The sequence below is a fragment of the Branchiostoma belcheri genome, unplaced genomic scaffold (assembly GCF_001625305.1).
Source record: "Branchiostoma belcheri isolate BF01 breed outbred unplaced genomic scaffold, Haploidv18h27 scaffold1, whole genome shotgun sequence".
Taxonomy (NCBI): domain Eukaryota; kingdom Metazoa; phylum Chordata; class Leptocardii; order Amphioxiformes; family Branchiostomatidae; genus Branchiostoma; species Branchiostoma belcheri.
The window spans coordinates 10135199-10144746 of NW_017802379.1; the positions used below are offsets into that span (position 1 = coordinate 10135199).

The following is a 9548-nucleotide window of genomic DNA, read 5'->3' on the forward strand; positions in this document are numbered from 1 at the left end:
TGCCTATACAATTCCTAGAATTCGTATTATATCTATTTAGAAATAGTAGCAATGTCGCCTGTAGAGCAGAATTAGGTAGATGCTTGGTCCAAATGGGCACAACCTCACACTCCCTTCAAATGGATGCTCTCCTCTTACAGCAAAGCCTTCCAACAAATACCCGTAGACTAACTTTATTGCAACGTTTTAAGACATACCGGTATTAGATCACAATGGATACTCCTCTTTGTGGCATTCCGAATCAACATTGTGACCCTGAACATGTTGGGGGAAATGCTGAGAAGGACTCTGACTTACAGATATACACTAGCCTGGTATCCAGTCTGATCGTGATTGGGGTTATTGGGGGTGTTTAGGCAGGTTGTGTCTTCGGGGCCTCTAAGAGCTTCCCCCGCCCAGTGCAACAGACCGCCCCGGTAGGAGTGTTACGCTAATCAGATAGTATGCTCGGGGATTTGGTTTCCCCCCAACACGATGTTCGTGGAGGGCTAATTAATCTCTCGTGAAATACACACCGGGAAGCTTATGTGAGGCGGGCGGGCCAGAGTTCTTGCGGCCCCGACCACGAATCAGACTGGATACCAGGCTAGATATACACATGTCTTCTTCAGTTTACAAGAGAGAAGTCAAACCCTTCAGACATAGTTTTAGACATAGCTATAATTTTAGACAAATACCTTTCATTTGTAGATTTTAGTTATTTTATATACTGCTCTTCTTTTATGTTTGTAACTGGCAATTAGTCTCCGGGGCCGGGGCATGAACAGGAATGTGAATCAGCATGTGTCTGCTCAGTTGCGAATCTGTTCAATTTCCACAATGTCGCAAGGGTTTCCTGGAATTTCACTTCGTAGGAAAGTGGTCCAGAATGTAGGACATACACTTGAAAGGCATGTGGGAAAGGAATGTGGGTATGATTGTAGGTATGTGAGGAAAGCAGACTGATTGTGGGGCTGGAAAGAGAGATCACTTTGGCTTGGTTTGAGGCAGTTATCACAGGGAGGTACAGATTCGCGGCCTGAGTTCAGAGTTTACAAGCCTCAGGTAACCAGTCTCAGCGGGTCAGTTTAGAGGTGTTTTCCGACCCCATCAGGGAAACACGGCGGTCTGTTTCACCACTACAAGGGCTAGTTTTCATTTCTGTGTGGTTGTCCAAATGGGGACCTTCCACGTGCTTCTTACGGCCTGGCAATCCTTAGAAGGTAATACAACATCCAATGTATTTATGAATAAAAAGAGCCCTATAGGACACCTGTGTCGATCGTAAAAAGTAAAAATCTTCCTCTGTTGTTGGAACTGTGATAGATTTGTGTGATTTTAATTTTAGGTGAAACGTAAGTCTGTTATAAAGGACTATTAAATGTACAGGAAATAATCTGCCATTGAGAATGATTACCCGGGGAATAATTGTCCTATAACAAAATTGATCTAGTCGAAGGATTTGGTTATGCTTACCTAACGTTAACAACCTATCAAGTTGAACGTCAATATCTGATGTCCACAAGAAATATTATATTAAACTACATATGAGACCTCACCTATCGAAAATGTACACAACCAATTCTGTAAAAATGTTCTTGGTGTATTTAGAAATAGTAAGCAATGTCGCCTGTAGAGCAGAATTAGGTAGACTTCCTTTAGATACAGATATTTGTATATAGATATACTAGTAGTTAAATTCTGGTTATGCTTGGTCCAAATGGACACAACCTCACACTCCCTTCAAACGGATGCTCTCTCTTACAGCAAAGCCTACAAATACCCGTAGACAAACTTTATTGCAACGTGTTAAAGACATACCGGTATTAGATCATAATGGATACTCCTCTTTGTGGCATTCTGATAACTCACATTGTGACCCTGAACATGTTGGGGAAATGCTGAAAAGGAGACTTACAGATATAACGTTACACATGTCTTCTACAGTTATAAAAGAGAAGTCAAACCCTTCAGACATAGTTTTAGACTTAGACGTAGCTATAATTTTAGACAACTACCTTTCATTATGTGGATTTTAATTATTTTATATACTGTTCTTCAATATAATGGTCTTTTATGTTTGTAACTGGCAATTAGCCTCCATGCATGAATTTGCAATAAACTTCTCAATTATTATAGAGAGAAAGATATAGTACCTGTTCAAATGCAGCAGAGTTGAAGACTGTCGATGATACGTAGGGGAAGATGTTCTACACTAATTCAGAAAACTCACTTACTGCTTACTTCATTAACATCATGGGAGCTATAGCTATATGAGCTAGATAATGTTGCATGGGAGTGGACAGGGATGTAAATCAGCATGTGTCTGCTCAGTTGTGAATCTGTACAATTTCCACAATGTCCCAAGGGTTTCCTGGAATTTCACTACGTAGGAATGTGGGCATAGATGTGTGTCAGCAAAATCCCAGACATGCCTGTAGACATTCCATTCCTGTGGAAAAAAAATGCCTGTGCAATTCCTAGAATTCTTGCAAACTGCACACAATACTGTACCATTAGGCTCCCCCCTGAGGCGTCGCCAAAAATAAGTATAAGAGTATTAAAATCAGCATAGATTAGAATATATCACTCACTGTCCTTTACTACTTGATACAGTTCATGCGGTTCCTAGCCGCCAGAATGTTCTCGTGTCTGGGGCCACGTCTCCGGGTCAACTGGTGCTTATAATGACCAAATCAATACTACTAGCAGACAAAGTGGGGGTCTTCACGCTTCGTTAAAAATTGAAAAATCTCAAGATTCATTCTAAAGATCTCAATATTTTAGACGAAATCTTGAGATCTTATAAGACAATCTTGAGATTGTTCATGACAATCCCCAGATCTTTCAGAAAATCTTGAGATGAAACAAAGGTCTCAAGATCTTTCCAAATGTTCTCAAAGTATCTTGGGATTTTTCCAAAGCATCTCGAGATGCTTTAAAAAATATCAAGATTGTTTAAAAGATCTCACGTTTTTTCAAGATTGCTTTAAAAATCTTGATATTTCTTAAAGCATCTCGAGATGCTATGGAAAAATCTCAAGATACTTTGAAAACATTTGGAAAGATCTTGAGACCTTATCTTTTCATCTTAAGATTTTCTGAAAGATCTGGAGATTTTCATAAAAAATCTCAATATTGTCTCATAAGATCTCAAGATTTCGTCTAAAATATTGAGATTTTTCAATTTTTAACGAAGCGTGAAGACCCCCACTGGGGGTCATTATGATCCGCTATGTAACAGAGAAGTTTTTGACAAAATATTGGATATGTACCTCTAAGCTGTAAATGGTCAGAGGCATTAGTCCAAAGTGCTCTGCTCATTCCAATAATAATCTGCTCGCTGGTAGTAATATCATCTTTTCAAACTAAAGAAACTGGACAGCAAGTTGAATTATAATCAACCAAAGCAGTAATTATAGTAGAGGGGATTCATTCCTCAAGCTAACCAACATCTCGCACATGCAGTCGTCCCTCAGTAAGACATCTGGAGCCGCATAGTTCCCGTTTAGAACTTTTATTCACCCTGTCACACTGAATCGATCAAAGCAGATACTGACAACTCAAAACTCACGTTGAACGTGTTGCTTGCAATGACAAGTTGTGGTTCACTACTGCTCATCAGGAAGCCTCCAAAGCCCCAGGGATGCTCCACCACTGTCCACTCATACAAGGGGGTGTCATCAGTACCCGGAACAGCCTCCAGCACGAGTTCCTCTGATGACTTTGTGTTTGACCAATCACAGTTGTTGCAGCTGTTGTTGCAGCTGTAGTTAGACAGAAAGATGGTATTGAAGGACACTAGTCAGTTAAAGTGATAATTACATGTAGGCCAAGGAAAAAAATGATTTTGACTGTGACAGCCCTGAAAGAAAATATGGTAAGTATCAAGACTCTTCTTGTCTGAAATGCTCCAACGAATGTTCAACAAATTGAATTTAAGTAAAATGCAACAGAACAAGGGCTCACTCCAGGACATTTCCATCTGCATGCGGGTAAGGGACACAAAATTCAAAAAGATTAATATCTCACAAAATTTACTCAACAATGAAAGTTTGCTACAGAAAATGAATAAAATCGTGATTAGTAATTCATATGTTGGACCAAAAATTTTATAATATATTCTTTTATAATGTTTGATTCCCCAAAGTGTTGGAGCAGGTTGTTTTTGCTTAAGCAGTCAGTTGGGAAACTGGAACCAATTTTCAATCTTTTTTAAGGCCTATTCATACATGAAGTAAAGTAAATTAAACTAGAGTTCCCCGATCTCATACCTTCGCCGAATGATGTTAATCTTTATGACTGACAAATTATACATTAGATTATTCCCCCCTGATTTAAGAAATAGGAACCTAATTTTCATGAATTATATCATTTTATCATAATCTCAACCAAAAAACAGTCTTATACTAACAAACAATGCATTCTAGCATTTCCTCATAAATTATGCAAATGAGGTCCTGATTTGAATAAATTATGTTTAATGATGTTCACCTCAATTTAACTTTCAAATACCACAAGTATGAAATTCCAGGCAGTTATCATTACATAATTATAAAATTTTCTCATTAATTATGCAAATTAGGTCATTATTAACATAATCAATATTTTCCTGTGTTTCTTTCGTTGTCAATTACCAATGTCACAAGCTTTAATTGTCCTATCATGGAATACAGCTGATTTATAGAATTTCCCCATAAATTATGCAAATTACATCCATATTTGCATAATTGTCACATAATTATATTAAGCATCACGTAAGCTACCTACATACCAAAAATCACGACGATCCGTCAACCGGTTCTTGAGTTATCCCCTTTTGAATATTTTCAAGAATATATCGCTGCAGTTCCAGAGCAAGCCGCTAGGGGGCCTAAACTCACGTCACTTCTTCCCCAGCACAAGAGCTACCTACCATCTAAATTTCATCACCATAGCATGTCTAGATCATGAGATATCAAAACCGGAAGTTCAGCTGCAGTACCATAACAAGCCGCTAGGGGGTCCAAAATCTAATCATTTTGAGGTCTCATCAAGACCTACCCACCTACCAAGTATCAAGACAATCCATCAAGGCCTTCTCAAGTTATCGTGTTTACAGACAGACAGACAGACACACACATACACGAACGCCCCTGAAAACATAACCTTCTTGGCGAAGGTAATTATAAGCTCACCGTATGGCCAACACACAAGCCCTGTTGTCCTGGAAAACCAGAACCTGCGATGCTTGGATTGATGGTCTGCCTGGTGAGGAAGCCTGGGCTGTGAAGTTGATGGTAGATCCTGCTGTTTGACTTGCAGTCACTTCATGGTAATAACGATGTTTTCCACAGATGTCTGAGGGTGATAAACATTTAAAGTGTAATACCAGTTAGATATATAAAGTAATTGTAAGAAACAGGAGGAGCCAGTAAAAACCCTTCTGGTCCCGGGCCGGGGTTTGAACCCACAACCTCCCGGCCACCAGCGCTTCATAACCAGACGCTCTAACCGCTCGGCCAAAAAGGTCTAGACCCATCGGCCGGGTCAGTTGGTAGCGCCTATAAACCCCCCACTGTTACTCCCCACTGTTACATAATTTCCAAACTTGGGTGACAGATTCTCGGCATTGACAGAAACAAATTTTGCATCTGTCAATGCTGTGTGTTTTTCTGAAGTGTTGTTTTTAATCATTTTTAAAATGATTAAAAACAACACTTCTAAATGCCTGGTTTAGTCAGTAGGATCTATGATCTATACATTGTATATCTATACATCTATATAATATTTTATCTAATAGTATTCTATATCTCTAGTATATCTATATTTATATCTATAACAGTTTAATCTATCTACATTTTAAGCTACTCACAGCCATTCAACACCAAGAGACCGTATCATGTGAACATAAAATGTGTCCTTCAAATTTGTGGAAGGTATTAGGGCCAACTGCAACACACCTTTTTTCTCACAGATGTAGTAACGAGATCTAGAGCATGTGTCGTCATCCCACTTGTAGCTGAAGTCATCAAAAAGACCCACACAAATATCAGGGAACTGGAAGTCTGGCTGGTAGGGACCCCAGTTTTTGTAGTCATCGTCAGTCAGAATGCTGCCGTCGCTCCAGACAAACTGGAATTAAAAATGAAACTCACTCAAAATACGAAGTTAAATCAAAGAAACAAGAAATATAATGTTAAGTAGTCAACCTTGCCTCTTACCATGGACTTGTTCAAAAAGGGCAAAAATGCTATTTGATTCTGCCGGACTTGGCTGCACATCCTGTCTTAGTGGTACATTAGAACTCTATAAGGTATTCACTAAGATTTTACATGACAAGTATATAATTATACTGAATTACCGATTGACCATTGAGCCTGTCCAGGCCAATCCAAAGTAAGTCGAATCCGTAGTGGTTAATGATGGTATCCCTGATGAAAGCGTCCAATTCTGCAGTTTTGACCACGACGAGACGTGCCCCCTCTGCCTGACATGTTTCCCTGGCGTCCTGGTACCGTTTGGAGTCAGTGGAGAACTTCAGACACGTGCCCGGGGCCTCTATGTAATTGGTCTGCAGGCAAGCTTGAAAGTTTGAAATGGAAAATACAATCACGAAAGGTTTACATTAAATTTTGCTCTTTCCCTTCCAAAATGTACTGCTCCATATCATTTATTAACGAATCACCCAAAAGTTTTTTTTTCTCACAATATCACACCACATAGGAATTTTCTTACTTAGACCCCCTTCAAGAATGGACTCTTCCATATAAAAAGTAATACTAGGCACCTGTCCTAATGCCTTTAAGGGCTATTATAACAGGGAGGAGACAGGTTTGTTAATCCACGGTGCCGAAGGGACGGTAATAGAATGTAGAGCCCATCTCTCTTCTTCAACCATCTTTTACTATTACCTCCCAAATAGATTTAAAAAGTCAGGTACCTATTTTACACCTGAGTGGAGTGAGGAAAGTCGAATAAAGTACCCATTCCAAGGACACAACATCTAAATGTAGTCAAGAATACAAGGAATCAAACCCATGACCCCTTGATCTTGTGTCCACTTTTCTCGCAGACAACTATTCAATGCCAACAGACAAAATGCAAGACAGGCAAGAAGTGACTCACCTTTTTTTTCACAGACATAGTTAAAAAGATAATCGCACGACAAGTAGACACCCCAATTGTGTCCGTACCAATGCCCTACACAAGCACTGTTAAGGTTTGGGTGGTCAGGATACCAGTTGGTGTAGTCGCCGTCAGTCAGAATGCTGCCATCACTCCAGACAAACTGGAATTAAAATGAAACTCACTCAAAATACTTGATCTAGGGACTAGTTAGTTAAATGATAAAAAAAATTATATATTTTATAAATCAGATGTACTTCTCATGATCCCGATTCAGACCTATTATGCCATGACAAATGACATATGAAACATCAGCACCTTAAATTACCCTAAGGCTTATGCCTTTAATGATGATACATGAAAAGGGGCTGCATGAGAAATGCTACATGTATTGATGCAGGACTTGAAGAGCTAAAAATTTATGTAATAAATTGTGTCAGCATGGATCAATTATACTTTCTTACAACTCTTTTTTAATCAACAACATTAATGCTTTTACATACAGAGTTCATTAGTTATTCTAAATTACCGATGGACCATTTAATCTGTCCAGGCCAATCCATGTGTAATCCCGGTAGCTGTTCTTGATGGTTTCCAGGATGAAAGCGTCCAATTCGGCAGTTTTGACCACGACGAGACGTGCCCCCTCTGTCTGACATGTTGCCCTGGCATCCACGTACGTTTTGGTGTCAGTAGAGAAATTCAGACACGTGCCCGGTGCCTTTATGTAACCAGTCGGACAAGCTTGAAAGTTTGAAATGGAAAATACACTTTGAAAGGTCAACATTTGCTCTCCCCATTCTAAAATGGACTGTTCCATATTGACCTTTTGCAGAAATCCAAAAGTCCTTTTTACTCCTATATATAATATCACCCCACTCTGGAAAGGAATTTAATTTGACCCCCCTGCAATTATAGGTTGACTTTAAAGACCCTATGAAATACATGTATGACTGTCAGTTGGTTAAAAAACAGTTACAAATTAGTAAAATTCCAAAAATATACACATCTTTACATATTGAAGTAGTTTTTACTCACTGGTTATCTGATCTGGAACCTTCAGCTAAGCACTGTGTCACTTTTAAGTCAACCCTACTCTTCTCAATGAGTCGGGTTCATTTACATGTTAAGAGCTTGAGGCTATTAAACGTATGATTTAAAGCTATTAACCATACATGTACATGGTGCTGCTAGCTTTACATGTATGCTCCCATCCAAAATTATACATGAATGCCCCCATCCAAAATTATACATGTATGCCCCCATCCAATTGGACCAATGTACAATGTTTGACCCTGTAATATTTGGTATCAACTTACAGCTGTCACTTGTCTCACAAGTCCAGGTGATGTGGAGATCTGATGAGGAGACCAGACCCTCCGGATCCCACGATTCCTCAGCACTCACCCAGAAGTCATCGGAGGTGTGCTGAGTGACCAGGGATGGGCCCAAGGTCGTCACCAAGGGCATCGGCACGACCCGAATCCATGTCTGGTGTACAAAGTCTATGTCACTGATCCTCAGCAGATCCGCGATGATGACTCGGAACTGTGCAAATGGTAACTCAATGACATCTCAAACTCTACTACTGGATAAATTACAGACTGAGATTACTTCTAGACATTTTGAGTGACACTTAGATATGAGCAATTGTAGGAAAAACTGTTGATTATAGTTCTGTTAGTTCTTCGTGATACTGAAGAAGAGTGCCATCTGTGAGTTTTTTTAACAAAACAAACATTAACAGCACAATGCATTATGATAGATAACTGTCAACATGAAACAAAGCAACAGGTATTATAGTCATCAGAGCACATCAGGTACTACTCCAAGATTACTAAATGGTACTGATGGCAACTTAAGAAAAATAACCCAGTACACAAAGTCTCACAGCACAATTCTTGGGTCTAACAGAGTTATAATAAACATTACAGCAGACATGTTTCAATCTTTCTTCAAGTTATAAGATTAATGAGAAACAACTGTAGCAGCAAAAGGCTGTGAAATTATTTAAGGGAACAAATTAAACATTATTAAAATCGTTCAAAGCCAAACTGACCACTGAGCCAAGTTAGTCCTTTGCATTAGTACAAGATCAATCCGTACATCCAAATACATGCCCGTAGCCAGGATTTTGAATGGGGGTGATCTTTCCACTGCTTGAGGGGACCTCGAGCGCCATAGGCGCGAGGTTCCTAGGGGGGTCCAGGAGCATGTTCCCCCGGGAAATTTTGAAAAATGAACTTTCTAAAATAGCATTTCGTGCGTTTTTGAGAGGATTTCAAAGAAAACATCAGAGATAAATTTTTATTCAATGACAAAGGGAGCAGTTTTTCTACGATTCCAGTCCATCTTTTCAAGAAAAATCTTGGACCTTTACATAAAAAGTGGACCAAAAGGTGGACCTTTACATAAAAAGTGGATCAAAAAGTGGTCACCTTTGAGCCTTGTGGGGGGTTCGG

At 39.3% G+C, this 9548-nt stretch overlaps 1 protein-coding gene across 1 annotated transcript in view; it reads right to left on the reverse strand.

Moving 5' to 3' along the window:
* Window positions 1-9548, reverse strand: part of LOC109472548 (polycystic kidney disease protein 1-like 2) — a 42494-nt gene that overhangs the window by 29699 nt on the left and 3247 nt on the right. Inside the window, exons 4-7 of the mRNA XM_019772369.1 lie at window positions 8406-8514; window positions 7856-7876; window positions 5157-5319; window positions 3554-3734 (exon numbers count right to left, since the gene is read on the reverse strand). Coding sequence (XP_019627928.1) covers window positions 3554-3734; window positions 5157-5319; window positions 7856-7876; window positions 8406-8514 — 474 coding nt within the window. The remainder of the gene's footprint in view (window positions 1-3553; window positions 3735-5156; window positions 5320-7855; window positions 7877-8405; window positions 8515-9548) is intronic.